This window comes from Mobula birostris, chromosome 15 (assembly GCF_030028105.1).
Source record: "Mobula birostris isolate sMobBir1 chromosome 15, sMobBir1.hap1, whole genome shotgun sequence".
Taxonomy (NCBI): domain Eukaryota; kingdom Metazoa; phylum Chordata; class Chondrichthyes; order Myliobatiformes; family Myliobatidae; genus Mobula; species Mobula birostris.
The window spans coordinates 16390584-16409280 of NC_092384.1; the positions used below are offsets into that span (position 1 = coordinate 16390584).

General features: G+C 44.6%; 1 protein-coding gene across 2 annotated transcripts in view; it reads left to right on the forward strand.

Moving 5' to 3' along the window:
* ndrg4 (NDRG family member 4) overlaps window positions 1–18697 on the forward strand; it is a 240336-nt gene that overhangs the window by 170200 nt on the left and 51439 nt on the right. For both annotated transcript variants that reach the window (XM_072279374.1, XM_072279373.1), the window contains exons 3-4: window positions 7897–8017; window positions 10575–10637. In XM_072279374.1, coding sequence (XP_072135475.1) covers window positions 7897–8017; window positions 10575–10637 — 184 coding nt within the window. The remainder of the gene's footprint in view (window positions 1–7896; window positions 8018–10574; window positions 10638–18697) is intronic.

An 18697-nucleotide genomic window follows, 5' to 3' on the forward strand; every position in this document is an offset into this window, starting at 1 on the left:
CTCCAGGGTCTGTGTTATGTATGTAGCTAGTTCAGTGAGGATGGCTCTATGGTCTGTGTTATGTTTCTGTAGCTAATTCAGTGAGGATGGCTCCAGGGTCTGTGTTGTGTATGTATCTTGTTGAGTGAGGATGGCTCCAGGGTTTGTGTTGAGTATGTAGCTACTTCAGTGAGCGTTGCCTCAGGGTCTGTGTTGTGTATGTAGCTAGTTCAGTGAGGGTGGCTCCTGTGTCTGTGTTCTGTACTAGCTAGTTCACTGAAGATGGCTCCAGGGTCTGTGTTCTGTAGTCGTCAGTTCAGTGAGGATGGCTCCAGGGACTGTGTTGTGTAGTATCTAGTTCATTGTGGATGGCTCCTGGGTCTGTGTTGTGTGGGTAGCTAGATTAGTTAGGGTGACACCAGGGTCTGCGTTGTGTATGTAGCTAGTTCAGTGAGGATGCTCCATGGTCTGTGTTATGTTTCTGTAGCTAAGTCAGTGAGGATGGCTGCAGGGTCTGTGTTGTGCATGTAGCTTGTTCATTGAGGTTGGCTCCAGGGGCTGTGTTGTGTTGTATCAAATTCATTGTGGATGGCTCCAGGGTCTGTGTTGTGTATGTAGCTAGTTCAGTGAGGATGGTTGCAGGGTCTGTATTGTGTATGTAGCTTGTTCAGAGAGGGTGGCACCAGGGTCTGTGTGTATGGAGCTAGTTCAGTGACGGTGGCTCCAGGGTCTGTGTTGTGCATGTAGCTAGTTCAGTGAAGGTGGCTCCTGTGTCTGTGTTCTGTCCTAGCTAGTTCACTGAAGACGGCTCCAGGGTCTCTGTTCTGTAGTCGCCAGTTCAGTGAGGATGGCTCCAGGGACTGTGTTGTGTATGTAGCTGGTTCACTGAGGATAGCTCCAGGGTCTGGGTTGTGTCTGTAGCTGGTTCAGTGTGGATGGCTCCATGGTCTGAGTTATGTCTGTGCCTTGTTAAGTGAGGATGGCTCCAGGGACTGTGTTGTTTATGTAGCTAGTTCAGTGAGGGTGGCTCCAGGGTCTGTGTTGTGTATGTATGTAGTTCAGTGAGGATGGCTTCAGGTCTGTGTTGTGTATGTAGCTAGTTCAGTGAGGGTGGCTTCTGGGTCTGTGTTGTGTATGTAGCTAGTTCAGTGAGGGTGACTCCAGGGTCTGTGTTGTGTATGTAGCTCGTTCAGTGAGGATGGCTCCAGGGTCTGTGTTGTGTATGTAGCTCGTTCAGTGAGGGTGGCTCCAGGGGCTGTGTTGTGTAGTATCTAATTCATTGTGGATGGCTCCAGGGTCTGTGTTGTGTATGTAGCTCATTCAGTGAGATTGGCTCCAGGGGCTGTGTTGTGTAGTATCTAATTCATTGTGGATGGCTCCAGGGTCTGTGTTGCGTATGTAGCTTGTTCAGTGAGGATGGCTGCAGGGTCTCTGTTGAGTATGTAGCTAGTTCTGTGAGGATGGCTCCAGGGTGTGTGTTGTGTATGTAACTTGTTCAGTGAGGGTGGCTCCAGGGTTTGTGTTCTGTAGTCACCAGTTCAGTGAGGATGGCTGCAAGAAGTGTGTTGTCTATATACCTGGTTCAATGAGGAAGGCTTCAGGGTCTGTGTTGTGTCTGTATCTAGTTTAGTGAGGATGGCTTTAGGGTCTGTGTTGTGTTTATCGCTAGTTCAGTGAGATGGCTTCAGGGTCTGTGTTGTGTATGTAGCTCGTTCAGTGAGGGTGGCTTAGGGTCTGTATTGTGAATGTAGCTCGTTCAGTGAGGATGGCTCCAGGGTCTGTGTTGTGCATGTAGCTAGTTCAGTGAGGATGGCTCCAGGGTCTGTGTTGTGTAGTACCTGGTTCAGTGAGGGTGTCTCCAGGGACTGTGTGGTGTAGTACCTAGTTCGGTGAAGATAGCTCTAGGGTCTGTGTATTATATGTAGCTAGTTCAGTGAGGATGGCTCTATGGTCTGTGTTATGTTTCGGTAGCTAATTCAGTGAGGATGGCTCCAGGGTCTGTGTTGTGTATGTACCTAGTTCAGTGAGGATGGCTCCAGGGTCTGTGTTGTGTATGTAGCTAGTTCAGTGAGGATGGCTCCAGGGTCTGTGTTGTGTATGTAGCTAGTTCAGTGAGCGTTCCCCAGGGTCTGTGTTGTGTAGTAGCTAGTTCAGTGAGCATGACTCCAGGGTCTGTGTTGTGTATGTAGCTCGTTCAGTGAGGGTGGCTCCAGGGGCTGTGTTGTGTATGTAGCTAGTTCAGTGAGGATGGCTGCAGGGTGTGTTTTGTGTCGTAGCCGGTTCAGTGAGGGTGGCTCCAGGATCTGTGTGGTGTAGTATCTAGTTCAGTGAAGATAGCTCCAGTGTCTATGTTCTGTAGTTCAGTGAGGATGGCTCCAGAGTCTGTGTTGTGTGTGTAGGTAGTTCATTGAGGGTGGCTCCAGGGTCTCTGTTGTCTTTGTAGCTAGTTCAGTGAGGATGGCTTCAGGGTCTATGTTGTGTCTGTATCTAGTTCACTGAAGATGGCTCCAGGGTTTGTGTTCTGTAGTCACCAGTTCAGTGAGGATGGCTCCAGGGACTGTGTTGTCTATATACCTGGTTCAGTGAGGAGGTCTTCAGGGTCTGTGTTGTGTCTGTATCTAGTTCAGTGAGGATGGATTTAGGGTCTGTATGTAGCTGGTTTAGTGACGGTGACTCCAGGATCTGTGTTGTGTATGGATCTAGTTCAGTGAGGTTGGCTCCAGGGTCTGTGTTGTGTATGTAGCTAGTTTAGTCAGGGTGGCTCCTGGGTCTGTGTTGTGTATGTAGCTAGTTCAGTGAGGATGGCTCCTGGGTCTGTGTTGTGTATGTAGCTCGTTCGGTCAGGATGGTTCCAGGGTCTGTGTTGTGTAGTATCCAGTTCAGTGAGGGTGGCTCCAGGGTCTCTGTTGAGTAAGTAGCTAGTTCACTGAGGATGGATCCAGGTTCTGTGTTGTGTAGTACCTGGTTCAGTGAGGGTGGCTCCAGGGTCTGTGTGATGTAGTACCTAGTTCCGTGAAGATGGCTCCAGTGTCTGTGTTGTGCATGTAGCTCGTTCAGTTAGGATGGCTCCAGGGTCTGTTTTGTGTAGTATCTAGTTCAGTGAGGATGGCTGCAGGGGCTGTGTTGTGTATGTTGCTCGTTCAGTGAGGATGGCTGCAGGGGCTGTGTTGTGTATGTAGCTAGTTCAGTGAGGGTGGCACCAGGGTCTGTGTTGTGTCGTAGCTGGTTCAGTGAGGGTGGCTCCAGGGTCTGTGTTGTGTATGTAGCTAGTTCTGTGAGGGTGGCTCCAGGGTCTGTGTTGTATTTGTAGTTAGTTCAGTGAGGGTGGCACCAGGGTCTGTGTTGTGTCGTAGCTGATTCAGTGAGGGTGGCTCCAGGGTCTATGTTGTGTATGTAGCTAGTTCAGTGAGGGTGGCTCCAGGGTCTGTGTTGTGTATGTAGCTAGTTCTGTGAGGATGACTCCAGTGTCTGTGTTGTGTATGTCGCTAGTTCTGTGAGGGTGGCTCCAGGGTCTGTGTTGTGTATGTAGCTAGTTCAGTGAGGGTGGCTCCAGGGTCTGTGTTGTGTATGTAGCTCGTTCACTGAGGATGACTCTAGGGCATTGATTCTGGCTGTTTGGATTCTGATGGTTTGGTACATATTGGCAGTCTGAAAAGGTCGGAAATCGGAGGAGGTCCTTAAGAGCAAATTGAGGGAGCTGGATAGAATCCTGAAAAGCAGGACTTGCAGGGTCGTAATCCCTGGACTGGTGCCTGTGGCATGTGACTGTGAGTGTATAAGTAGGCTGATTTAGCAGATGAGTGCGTGGCTGAGAAGCTGATGGAGGGTGCAGGGTTTCAGCTTTCTGGATCACCTGTACAACAGGGACAAATTACACCTGAACCGGAACGGAGCAATATCCTTGTGTGCTGGCTTGCTAGAATTGTTGGGGAGGGTTTAAACTGATTTGGAAGATCAGGTTGGTGCTGATTTTGGATCCCGACAGAGACAATTTGTAGAATGCCTACAAGATGGCTTTTTAGAGCAGCTTCTGGTTGAGTCTATTAGGGGATCAGCTATTCTGGATTGAGCATTGTGTAATGAACTGTATTTGATTAGGGAGCTTAAGGTAATGTAACCCTTAGGAGGCAGTGACCGTAATATGATTGAATTTGCCCTGAAATTTATGAGAGAGAAGCTAAAGTCAGATTTATCAGTGTTATAGTGGAGTAAAGGGAATTACTGAGGCATGAGTGAGGAGCTGGCCAAAGTTGATTGGAAAAGGACACTAGCAGGGATGGTGGCAGAGCAGCAATGGCTGGAGTTTCTGGGAGCAATTAGGAAGGCACAGGATAAATGCCTTCCAAAGACAAAGAAATATTCAGAAGCCAGAATGACACAGCCATGGCTGACAACGGAAATCAAAGCCAACATAAAAGCAAAAGTGTAGGCATATAATAGAGCAAAAATTATTGGGAAGTTAGAGGATTGGGAAGCTATTAAAATCCAACAGAAGGCAACTGAAAAATCCATAAGGAATGAAAAGATGAAATGTGAAAGTAGGCTTGCCAATAATATCAAGCAGGATACCAAAAGTTTTTCAGATATATGAAGAGTAAAAGAGAGATGAGAGTAGATATCAGACCACTGGAAATTAATGCTGGAGAGGTAGTAATGGAGGAGAAGGAAACGGTGTATGAACTGAGTTAATACTTTGCACCAGTCTTCACTCTGGAAGTCATAGTCATACTTTATTAATCCCAGGGGAAATTGGTTTTCGTTACAGTTGCAAAAAACATGAAAGGCATGCTGGATGTTTGAGATTGTTGAACCAGAAATGAGGGCAGTTGCTATTACTGGAGAGAATGTGATTGTGAAGCTGAAAGGTCTGAAGGTAGATAAGTCACCTAGACCAGATGCACTTACCCCCGAGGGGTCTGAATGAGGTAGCTGAAGAGGTTGTGGAGGCATTAGGGTTCTGGAAGACACAAAAATTATAAATGCCTCTTCACGAACGGAGGGAGACAGTAGAAAAGAAATTATAGGCCAATTAGCCTGACCTCGGTGGTTGGGATGATTTTGGAGTTGAGTGTTAAGGATGAGGTTTTGGGGTACTTGGGGACACGGTTTAAAATAGGCCAAAGTCAGCATGGTTTCCTTAACAGAAAACCTTGCCTGACAAATCTGTTGGAATTCTATGAGGAAATAACAAACAGGATAGACAAACAAGAATTGGTGATATTGTGTACTTGGATTTTCAAAAGTCTTTTTGAAAGCCAAGCACGAGACTGTTTAGCAAGATAAGAGCCAAAAAAGGTACTAGCATGGACAGAGATTTGGCTGATTGTCAGGAAACAAAGAGTGAGAACAAATATAGTCTTTTCTGATTGGCTGCTGGTGACTAGTGGTGTTCTGCAAGGGTCAATATTGGAACCGCTTCTTTTTACATTGTGAGTCAATGATTTGGATGACAGAATTGATGGCTTTGTGCCCAAGTTTGCGGATGATATGAAAATAAGTGGAAGGGCAGAGAGTTTTGAGGAAATAGAGAAGCTACAGAAGGACTTCGACAAATTATGAGAATGGGCAAAGAAGTGGCAGATAGATTAGTGTATGGTCATCCACTTTGGTAGAAGGAAGAAAAGCATAGACTGTTTTCTAAACGAGGAGAAAATTAAAAAATCTGAGGTGCAAGGAAGCTTGGATCGGTGGTGAGGAAGGCAAATACAATGTTAGTATTCATTTTGAAAGGACTAGAATATAAAAACAAGGACAAAATGCTGAGGCTTTATAAGGCACTGGTAAGACGTTACCTGGAGCATTGTGAGCGGTTTTGAGCCCCTCATCTAAGAAAGGATGTGCTGACATTGGAGAGGGTTCAAAGGAGGTTCACGAAAATTATTCCGGGATTGTAAGGCTTATCATATGGCTCTGGAGCTGTATTATTGGAATTTAGAAGAATGAGGGGATATTTCACTGAAGCCTTTTGAATGTTAAAAGGCCTTGATAGAGTGGTTGTGGAGAAGATGTTTCCATAGTAGGGAAGTCTAGGACCAGAGTGTACCACCTCAAAATAGAGGGACATCAATTTTGAATGGAGTTGAGAAATTTCTTTAGCCAGAGGATGGTGAATCTGTGTAATTCCTTCCTACAGGTGGGTGTGGAAGCCAGGTCATTAAGTGTACTTAAGTCCAAGGTTGATAGATTCTTGATGAGTCAGGCCATGAAGGGTTAATGGGAGAAGGCTGGAGAATGGGGTTGAGAGGAAAATGGATCAGCTATGATCAAATGGTGGAGCAGATTGGATGGCCTAATTCTGCTCCAATGTCTTGTGGGTTGTTAGACCCCCGCCCACCCCTCCCCCATCACAGCTGACCTTGGGACTGCCCATGGCGGAGTTGCATCCCATGAAAGACAGAATTAAAAGAGAGTAACATGGGGTATTTAAGGGATTGCAAGACATGTTTAAGTAGTACTGGGTGTTGCCATATACCATTAAGTCAGGTGATATTTCAAAAGGGTGATGTGGAAAAGTAGAGACTGATGATAGATGATTGAAAGAAGGCAGTAGATGTGCTCATGGGCAGGTAGATACTCCAGTCACCCTCACATTAGAGCCAAACAAAAGAGGATGTTGCGGCCTGTTTTGTCAAAGGCTTCATGGAATCTGAAAAGGGTAAGTGCCCCAATACTTCACCTGGTGCGCTTTCACTTTGAATTTGATGTTGGTCACTTCGGCTTTATCAAGCCATAGAACCGATGTATGTGCTGAAGGGTTTATTTGGCCAGTAATAAGCGCTGCCAGACCAGTTCTCTCAGTCCCTTTAACTTATTCTTTCCCCAAACCCCTGCAAGTTCATTTGCTTAATTCGCCTTTCGAGGCAATGACTGGTACTGCTCCCACTAACCATACAGGCAGCAAATTCCAATTCAAAAGGGCCAAATAGCTAAAAGATTTCCCTCACGTTATCTTTGTATCTTTTGCCCAAAATGTTAAATCCTTGCTTCTATCCTGAACTGTCTACAAATGCAAAGAACTTCTCTCCTTCAACCCAGTCTAACCCTTCATGCTTTCTCCAGCTTTATCAAATTTGATCTTTATTCCGAGGGTCTTTTATTTCCAGTATAACTGGAATTTCTCACCCGTGGAATCATTTTGGGGAAACTGCTTTTGTGCAATGCCACAGGGGAGCAAAAATATGTTTCTGAGATTTGGAGAGGAAATGAAGATAACTGGTATTTAGTATGTATGGAGAGAGAGGATGGATTTTAAAAGAAAGCGATGATGAGTATAGTAATTTCAAAGGAAGAATCACAAGTAATGTGAGAGCTGTAAAGGTAAGGTTGAGTCTTAACAGATTTATGGAACAAATGTCATGGGTGCAGGAGACCAGTCTCATGCCTGTACCTTGCGACCACTTTTCCAGTGGAGGCGGTGAAATACATTTATCATAGTACCCCCTTGTTTGAAAGCATTGGCAATCACTTCACAACTGTGCCTGCTGCTGCACCTCCAGCTGCTGAATGGCTAGTACAAAGAGGGAGACATGAAGGAAGGACAGCAACAGTGGGGCTAGGAAGGGGTAGGTCTAGGCCCACAGAGGTGAACCTCTTGGGAAGCGTGATTTGCTGGGCAAGGACATGGAGTGCTGGAGTAAGACACACACCTGCCAACTGATCAAAAGGGATTAAGTGTTGTTGGAAGGATGAATTTATGTGCTTCCACCCTGATGGTGCGATACTATGAGTGCTGCTGTTGTACAGCAAGGAGAACAAGTTTCTGGTTGCACTGTTTTCTGGAAACTTGTGGTTCAGTGTTATCTTGGTACGCTGAACCACCAACAGGCCTGTTGCTGCTCCCACACTTCTGAGTGGAGCTGCCAATGGTAAAGCTCCTGCTGGGTCTAATGGAGCACCCATCTTCCTTTCTCTTCCTAGATAAGCTGTGCTTCAACACGTTCTTCAACTTTGAGGACATGCAGGAAATCACCAAACACTTCGTTGTGTGCCACGTGGATGCCCCTGGCCAGCAGACAAATGCCTCACAATTCCCTGCAGGGTGAGTCCCACTGACATTTGCCATCAACTGAAAGGTCCTAGTATTCTCTCCATATTTAATATCATTCAAACTTTTGGCTTAATTCTAACCAGTGAGTCCCGTTATAAGTGAAGGTGTATGGAAATCATTTGATTGATATCGGTCAGTAACCCACTCCCCAGCGTCCTGCTTTATGCATTAATTAATCAGTTTGTTTCCCATGCTTTATTGTCCCTGAGCAAGAGGTTGTAGCTGCTTCTCTAGTTGGTTACAGCTTATAGAATCCCACGGTGCTGTCAGGTGGAGATCAAGAATTTTTACTCCGTTGCAAAGAAGAATGACAATGTTTGTAGACGCCAGATTATTTATTCGCTTGTTTGTTTTTAAAGATACAGCATGGTAACAGGCCCTTCCAGCCCAAGGAGCCTACACCGCACAATTACACCCATGTGAACAATTAATCTACTAACCCGTACGTCTTTGGAACGTGGGAAGAAACCGGAGCACCCGGAGAAAACCCACGTGATCACAGGGAGAGCATATAAACTCCTTACAGATAGCAGTGGAATTAAACCTGGGTCACTAGCACTGTAATATCATTATGCTAACTGCTACTGTGTCACCCCATTACTTTATGCTGGTTTCCCATGTAGCACCCTTTCCTATCCGAAAATGCTTGGAATTCTGTTCCTTATTCAAACATATTTTGGCACACGGAAGGTCAATTGACTGGAGTTTTTAGCATTCTTTATTCATTAGGAAAAATATTGCTGCCAAATGCCTGGGGAAAGAGGTTGCACTCGTGGCAGTTCATAACTTTGGTCTGCAGCCTGGTGTTTGTTTAAGCTATTTTTCCAATCTTCAAGATTTAAGATTAAAGTTCACACATTTAAATTCAAGATTTAAATTCATGTGTTTCATTTAAGATCACATATTCATTGAAACATACAGTGCAATGCATTGTTTGCGTTAACAACCAACACACCTGAGGGTATGCGGGAGCAGCCGGCAAACGTCTCTGCATATTCCAGCACTAAAATAGCATGCCCACAATGCTTGGCAAAACAATACAGAACAGAGCAAAGTAGAAAACAACAACAGCAAAACAAGCCCTCCTCCTCCCTCCTCCCTCCCACCCACACACATGCACAGTCCTCTGACTCCAAGACAGGCTGTCTCCTTCAGCCTTCAGCTTCCGACAGACTGATTTGAACTCAGCATGCAGATATTAGACAATAGACAATAGGTGCAAGAGTAGGCCATTTGGCCCTTCGAGCCAGCACTGCCATTCACTGTGATCATGGCTGATCATCCACTATCAGTATCCATTTCCTGCCTTATCCCTATAACCTTTGATTCCGCTATCTTTAAGAGCTCTATCCATCTCTTTCTTGAAAGCATCCAGAGACTTGGCCTCCACAGCCTTCTGGGGCAGAGCATTCCGCATATCCACCACTCTCTGGGTGAAAAAGTTTTTCCTCAATTCCGTTCTAAATGGCCTACCCCTAATTCTTAAACTGTGGCCTCTGGTTCTGGACTCACCCATCAGCGGGAACATGCTTCCTGCCTGCAGCGTGTCCGATCCCTTAATAATCTTATATGTTTCAATAAGATCCCCTCTCAGCCTTCTAAATTCCAGTGTATACAAGCCCAGTCGCTCCAATCCTTCGACATATGACAGTCCCGCCATCCCAGGAATTAACCTTGTGAACCTACACTGCACTCCCTCAATAGCAAGAACGTCCTTCCTCAAATTTGGAGACCAAAACTGCACACAGTACTCCAGGTGTGGTCTCACCAGGGCCCTGTACAGCTGCAGAAGGACCTCTTTGCTCTTAATCCCCCTTGTTATGAAGGCCAGCATGCCATTAGCTTTTTTCACTGCCTGCTGTACTTGCATGCTTGCTTTCAGTGACTGATATTGGGCCTTTGATTACCCGAACGAACTCGCAGAGATTCGGAGACCCACTGTTCTGGCCAGTGGAGCTCAACTTCCAGTATTCTGACTCAACCTTGGGCCTCGAATCTTATTCTTATCAAAGTGCCATCATAAACTAGAATTACCCAAGGACATACCACCATTTATGAACATCTTCCCTGTCCCATTCAAGAACTCTCAAAACACGTCCCTGCACAGTAAATCACAACCAACGTAGACACAACAATGGTTAATTCATCTGTTTGAGTGGTGTTGATTGAAGGATGAATATTGACCAGAACAATAGACATAGTTCACCTTCTGCTCTTCAAAATTGGATCATGAGTTGTTTCATCTACTTTGGAAGTCAGATAAGGTATCGGTTTGACATCTCACCCATAACCTGCTCCTCTACTAGTAACAGTCTCACAGTACTACACTGGAGGTCAGCCAAGAATTTTGTGCTTACTGGAGTTGAATTTCAGCCATATTTCTACTCCCTCGCACTCAATTTTGTCATGTTTTTGTGACCCAGCACTTGTAAGTTTTGTGGTATGTCAGTGTTTGTATTATTGTTTCCAGAGACCGCTTCTCTGCTATCTGATACAAAGAGGGGCTGAGCTCACACCAACCGTTTTCAGTGCTCTGTTCTTCCTTCAGGTACCAGTTTCCAACCATGGACCAGCTTGCTGCCATGTTGCCAAGTGTAGTTCAGCATTTTGGGTGAGTTGCCATGCATGTTGTTAAGCACCCAACATTTCTAATAAACATCTGATATGAGTTATAAGGAGAGACCGGAAGGGCTGGGACTGGAGCAAAGGAGGCCGAGAGTTCATCTTCAAGAACAGGGGTTCCCAACTTTTTAATGGACCCCTATCATTAACCGGGGGGTCATGGACCCCAGGTTGGAAATCCCTGTTCTAGAGAGTTATAAAATCATGGATGGTATACATAAGACGGATGTTCAGATTTTTTTCCCCCCAGGGTAGAATTGAAATAAGATGAAGAAAGAAAAGGCAGCAGGTCCTGATGAATTAGTAATAGAACAAGTTATCGCCCTTGAAGATTATGGAATTGAAAACCTTACTGATTTAATCAATTACATTTATGAGACTGGAATAATACCAGAAGAGGTGAAAAAAATCATTATTTATCATTCTTCCTAAGAAAGCTGGAGCAATAGAATGTGACTTACATAGGACCATAAGTTTAATGAGTCATATCACTAAGCTACTTCTAAGAATTTCGATGACAAGAGCTAAAAGTAAGATACAAGCTGAAATAGGTAAAGAACAATGTGGTTTTGTGAAAGACAAAGGTACAAGAAACGTGATATTGATGTTAAGGATACTATCAGAACGAACTATTCACGTGCAAAAAGATTTGTTTGTTTGTTTTATCGACTACACAAAAGTATTTGATAAAGTGAAGCACAATATGTTATTTGAAATATTACAGGAAACTCTAGATCTAGATTCGAAAGACATCCGCCTAATCAGAACTCTGTACTGGGAACAAACTGCCGCTGTAAGGATAAATGGAGGAGTGAGTCAGTTTACAAAAATCAAGAGAGGTGTTAGACAAGGGTGTGTTTTCTCCCCTCATTTGTTTAATGTGTACAGTGAAACTATATTACAAAAAATAAGAGGCGTCTTGGGAATCAAAGTTGGCAGTGAAAACATCAATAATTTTAGATATGTGGATGACACTGTGTTAATTTCAAGTACGGAGGAAGAACTACAAAACTTAATTGACATAGTTGTTGAAGAAAGTACAGAAATGGGTCTATCTATGAATTGCAAAAAGACAGAATGTACGGTGATATCCAAAAAGAAGGAGAATCCTATCTGCAGGCTGAGAATAAATGGGGAAGACATAAAATGAGTACAGAACTTTTGCTACTTAGGAAGTTGGGTGACATCAGATGGCAGGTGTGACATGGACATCAAAAGAAGAATAGGGATGGCAAAAGACACCTTTATGAGAGTGAAGAGTATACTGACCAACACTAAACTAGGCATGACAACCTGCCTCAGAGCACTGAAATGTTATGTTTATACAGTTATGTTATTTGGCTCAGAATGTTGGACAATATCTAGTAACATGAGGAAACGAATTGAAGCAGCAGAGATGTGGTTTTTGAGGAGGATGCAAAGAATATCATGGACGAAATAAATATCTAATGAGGGTGTCATGAACAGAGCAAGCACAAAAAGAGAAATAATGTATGAGATCATGAAAAGGTAATGTAACTTCATTGGACATGGGATTAGGAAAGAGGAGTTAGAATGCATGGTAATTATGGGAAAGATTGAAGGGAAGAAATCAAGAGGAAGGCAAAGACAAATGATGATGGAGACAGCAGCCAGAGAACTGGAAATGAATAGCAATGAATTGATCCACTTGACCCGAAACAGGAGTGTGTGGGCCATGGCAGGCAAAGCTCAAACTGGGCATGGCACATGATGATGATGACGTGAGTCGAAAGCTGGAAGTCATAAATTTAAGGTGAGGGGACAGTGGTTTAAAGGAGGCCTGAGGGGCCAGTCTTTCACACAGAGGGCAGGGTTATATAAAACAAGATATCAGGTTAGATGATGCAATTTCAGTATTTAAAAGACATTTGGACAGTTAGATGGGTTGGAAAGCATTAGAGGAATATGGGCCAAATGCAGGCAGTTGGGATGAGCTCAGATGGATATGGTGGTCAGCAGAGACAGATTGGGCTGAAAGGAATATTTCTATGCTCTATCCTCAGTGGCCACTTTATTAGGTACCTCTTTCATTAACAAGGCATTTTGGCCCACAGAATTGCCACTCACTGGTTTTTGTGTTTCACATCATTCTCTGTAAATCCTAGAGACTGAGTTGTGCATGAACATCCCAGGAGATCAGCAGTTTCTGAGATTCAAACCACCCATCTTGCACCAACAATCAACACAGCCAAAGTCACTTAGATCACATTTCTTCAGTTGGTCTGAACAACAACTGAATCTCTTTTCTGAATGCTTTTAAGCATTGAGTTGCTGGCATATGGTTGGCTGATTAGATACTTGCATTGTGGAGCAGGTGTACCTAGAAACCATAGAAAGTGTTCACTGAATGTGTAGCTCTATGATTGACTGTAAATGAGTGATGTAGAATAGGCATATCTCTGGTTTGAGCACTAATGGCACAATAATTTGGTATGTCTGCTTTGAGCATTATTTCTGAAATTCTGTTTCATTAGTATTAATCAGAACAAGTTATTGGAAGTGCATTTAGTGCCTACATTCATGAGTTGTTAAACTCCAAGGATCTCTGAAGAATATTGTAACATAAAAGTTCCAACATATTGCAGAACATCCAATGTGTCCAATGTGGGTGAAGCCCCATGCTCTTGTGCACAAATTGCACCAGGTGAGGAAACCACACTTTGCACAGCATACAAACATTTAGGTCACCGTGTTGTCTGTTATGCACAAAGAACCTGCTTAAATGACATCAACTTGGTGCAGTACTTGTCTTGGACCCACCCCATTTGGCTTTTGTACATGTGATTGATAAATAATGTGGGGCACTTGCAGAGAACTGGTGATGCCCCATTCAGAACGGCTGCAATTTTTAAAGGTCTGCACTGTCACTGTCAGTGACACCAAGTACCACAGGAATAGAGTCCAAGCTGAATTGACTACTTTTGGTACCTTTGCTATGTGTGCTTCAGTGATGGTTCAGCAGGGTATACTACAGGAATTGGGGTTACAGGACAGGGAATATAGGCTGGACAAGACCTGCTGGAGAATCCTAGGGGTGAACTGAAACAAGAACTTGTAGACACTCATCTCCCATGATTAACCATGTTCCTACCTATAGTTGTCTGAGCAGCTATATTTCTGGATGCTAAGGAAGGGGTTACATATATATGGAACCTTCTGTAGACCGAACACCAACCATGGTCTGCTCTGACTGTAGACTATGGTCACTGTCACCCCTACCTATTTACCTACTATATCACAGCCACATGCCTGTCTACCATTGAGGACATCTTCATAAGGCAGCACCTCAGGAAGGTGGCATCCATCATTAAGGAGCCTTACCATCTGGGACATGCTGTCCTCTCATTGCTGCCATCAGGGAGGAGAACCACGCACAATATTTTAAGAACAACTTCTGCCTTCTGATCTTTGAAAGGTCGATGAACACTGCCTTGCTATACTTTTTTCGCATTACTTATTTATTTTTTATTGTAATTTGTAATTTTCAATGCCTTACGTTGTACTGTTACCACAAAGCAATAAATTTCATGATGTAGAGGATGTTAGTGATAATAAATCTGATTCTGATTACTCACTGGATTATTCAAACTGTGGCAGCACATGATCAATGGTGCTCATCAGTAACTGCTGCACATCGCTGCAATTAATGAATTGCTATTCCTTCCTAGTGCTGCTACAGAAAGAGCATTACACTACCAGTGAAACCTTTCCCAAGGTGTTACACCCATAATGTATCAGGCTCCTTGTTATGTGATCTCTGCAAAAATTGCATAGACTCCCTGAATGTGCAGCTTGTTTGTGTTATGTTTCTGGGGAGCCCATACTTCACCCCAAGCTGTACACAGAGGGCTGTACTTTTGGATAGCAAGGCTATCCTTTTCTTCCTTTACTTGGTACTTCACCATTCTGGATTGCTTTTGGTGCCGGTGCCTGATGGCCATGGTCAGTAGTGTACTCAAGATGATCTGGGATTCCCCACAGAGTTCTGGACCTAATGAAGGCTCAGCTCTTGCCAGGTCCACCAGGGCAACGGCAGTGACAATGATGAAGAGGAGGAGGATGGTGATGAGACGGCAGAGAACCAGACTGAGAAGGAGAATATCACCAGAGCGCAACAAAAGGAAGCCCCTCTCTGAAAGTCTGCCAGGATGTATCTTGTAGCCTGGAGATCCTCTTGTTAACCCCACACAGCTAGCTCCAGACCCATTTAGGGAGGCAATAGCTAGGTCATGGGCTTTGGATTAACCAGCTGTGGTACACTGTGACAGTGGTGTGGCAATGGAATAATTACATCTGATTCGAACCTCAAATCATAAACTGGGAAGGCCAAGGAATCTGTATATTATCTATAGTAACCCACATGAAAAATGCTGGTGAATGCAGCAGGCCAGGCAGCATCTCTAGGAAGAGGTACAGTCGACGTTTCAGGCCGAGACCCTTTGTCAGGACTAATTGAAGGAAGAGGTAGTAAGAGATTTGAAAGGGGGAGGGGGAGATCACAAATGATAGGAGAAGACAGGAGGGGGAGGGATGGAGCTAAGATCTGGAAAGTTGACTGGCAAAAGGGATACAAGGCTGCAGAAGGGAGAGGATCATGGGACAGGAGGCCTATGGAGAAAGAAAGGGGGAGGGGAGCCCAGAGGATGGGCAAGGAGTTATAGTGAGAGGGACAGAGGGAGAAAAGAGAGAGAGAGAGATAAGTAAATAAATAAATGGGGTATGAAGGGGAGGTGGGGCATTAACGGAAGTTAGAGAAGTCGATGTTCATGCCACCAGGTTGGAGGCTACCCAGACGGAATATAAGGTGCTGTTCCTCCAACCTGAGCGTGGCTTCATCTTGACAGTAGAGGAGACCGTGGATAGACAATCCCTTTTGCCAATCAACTTTCCAGCTCTTAGCTCCATCCCTCCCCCTCCTGTCTTCTCCTGTCATTTCGGATCTCCCCTCCCCCTCCCACTTTCAAATCTGTTACTATCTCTTCTTTCAGCTCGTCCTAACAAAGGGTCTCGGCCTGAAACTTCGACTATGCTGTGTTCGCCAGTATTTTCTATGTGTGTTGTTTGAATTTCCAGCATCTGCAGAATTCCTCGTGTTTGCGTATTATCTGTTGTGCCACTTTTCATCCTTTCACTCTGAAAGCCCCTAAGATCAAAATTATTTCTATCTGGACCAAAACTGGTAAATTCCATGATCTAAAATTTGGATTTAGAAGCTAAGGTTGGGAGTATCTCTGTCAAATATCACACCAGTAATTGGTGTCCTTATGTATATCCAGTGCAGCTATCCAAGTTGTTTTGCTCGGTTATATTGCTCACTTCTGGCTGCAAGTATCCTGGTAGAATTCTACTCCGTTGAATTACCGAGGCATCAGATGCAAGGTGCTGTGTAGCCACCTTCTGATCTACATGGCTGGGCTTGAACCTGCGTTGTCGTGTTAGGAATGACAGGAACCTGGGCTGTGTAGCTGTTGGCCATGGGTGAGAGCACTGCAGACAGCAGATCCTGGTGCACAGAGTCGTGACGATTCTTGTGTGATTAGATGTCCTTGTCCCCTGGTGAAATGCAAGTTGCTCTGTAACCATCACTGCCAGCTTCCTCATGACTTTGTCACACAGACTTGGGGTAGGCCCTGCCTCTGTTAGCATGGAAGCTAAAAGGCAAGGATTAAAGCTTAGCTTTATTTGTCACATGTCGAAACATACAGTGAAATACATTGTTTGACCCAAATCAAATCAGCGAGGATTGTGCTGGGCAGCCCACAGTGTCACCGTAGCTTGCCTACTGTAATCGTTAGTCTTTGAGATATGGGAGAAGACCAGAGTACCCAGAGGAAACCTGTGCAGTCATGGGAAGAGCATACAAACTCCTTACACACGGTGGTAGGAATGGAATCCTGTTCTCACAGCTGGCGCTGTGAAGCCATGTGCTAACTGCTACACTACTCAAACAAGCTCCATCAACTGCTACATCATGGGTGCTGGCACATAGCTGCCTTTTACTGAGAACCTGGGAGAGAGATGCTGATAAGCCCTGTGGTACTTCTTTCAAGTGATGTGGCAAACATGCTGGGTATAACTATACACATTCCTAACACCTTTTAATGTAGGTTTCCCTCTGATCTTGTCCAAGCCCTCAGTAGGTGAACATATCCTTATAGATCCCACACACCAGCTTCTATATTCCTCTAGCCTTCCCATAGCCTTCCAGTTACAGGTGTTTCACTATGCATACCCTTAGCCAAGCCTCTCAGTTCTAAGCATGAGGATATGGCCTTGGCCAAATGTGATTTCCTATGAATCTACAATGATACAAGACCAAATCGCTACCAACAACGATGAGATGACCTACAGATAAGTATTAGAAGAGATTGAGGCCTGGTGCCATTCAAGTAACCTCTTCATCAAGTCGAGACAAAGGAGACAGTTATTGCCTTCAGGAGAACTTGCACCACTGACGCCCCTCTTTACTTCGGCAGCACAGCTGTGGAAACGGCGAGCAGTTTCAAATCCATGTGAGCGCACATCTTGCACAACCCCTCATGGTCCCATAACACATCCTACACAATCTGGAAGACTCACCAATGCCTCTACTTTCTGAGGAGTTGCAGAGAGCTGGACTATGCACAGCTATATTCATGCTATCCTACGGATGCACAGTAAAGAGCATAGTAACATACATCATGGCAAGGTATGGAAACTGCACTGTGGCGGACAGGAAGGCTCAACAACAGATAGTCAAAACTGCCCAATGTATCACCGGTACCCCAGCCTGTCAGCCAGCAAAGACATTTCAAAATTCAAAGTTCAAAGAAAATTTAGGATCACAGTACAAACATGTTGCCATAATCAACCCTGAAATTCATTTTCTTGCAGGCATACTCAAAAATCCAGTAGCCATAATCGATTCAATGAAAGACCGCACTAACAGAGCAGACAACCAATGTGCAAAAGACAACAAACTGTGCAAATACAAAAAGAAAGAAAGAAGAAAGGAGAAATAATAATAATCACTAAATAAGCTTATAACCCCCCTCACCGGGCTTGCCTTGATAGCGAACTCTACTAACAGCCATGTGACTCAGCAGTGAGAAGACCACCTTTTACACACACTATACGTCTAGGGCCGGTAATGATTTAGGGTTCAAGCAAATAGGAACATTGTGATGTTCTGATGAAAGAAACTTCGATTTGAGTGTATGCTGTGTAAATGCTGCCCATGCAGTATTGTTGGTCAGCCAGAAATAACGGGTCATACACCGCATAAAATTATAAAGGAAGTATACTTACAAGTTCCAGCTTTATCAAACAGTTAATAGGAAAAAGGAAAGGAAAAGAAAAGGGCCCATTACAGTTAAGCCAGTCCAATGTGCACAAGGCTGTTGGAGCTCACACTGGAGTCGCCTTTTACTCACACGCTGGACCCACGGTCTGCGTGAAAGCACGCAATGCGTTCTGAACTTCCCTCAAAGTCCAACTCCAGCAAAATGGCTCTCCCTCAGGGTGTTGGCCCTTCCTCCTTGGAGCCATTCATCTGCACAAAGCAGTTTGTGGAACGGGGACTCTCCTTCCAATGGCGTTGTGTGGCATCTTCCCTTCTGTCCCGCTCTGCAGCTTCCGCCAAAAGCCCCTGAACCAGACTACTGTCCTTCAGAAAACTCTTCCCACAGTGCTGATTGGCTAACTCACATTCCCAAGTTGAACAGCAGGGCTCCTTTTCTTAGCTGAAACCAAAACCTTCTACCGGCAGGATGCACTGCTTTTCACAACAACTGCTGAAATTAAATACCTACAGCATAGCAGCTGAAATCTTAACTCGGGCATTACAAGCAATAACATGAGATGAGGAGTCCACAGGTTGTGGGAACAGTTCAGTGATGGGCAAGTGAAGTTGAGTGAAGTTATCCTGTCTGGTTCAGGAGCCTGAGGGTTGAGGGTTAATAACTGTTCCTGAATTTGGTGGTGTGAGTCCTGAGGCTCTTGTACCTTCTTCCAGATGGCAGCAGTGAGAAGAGAGCATGACCTGGGTGG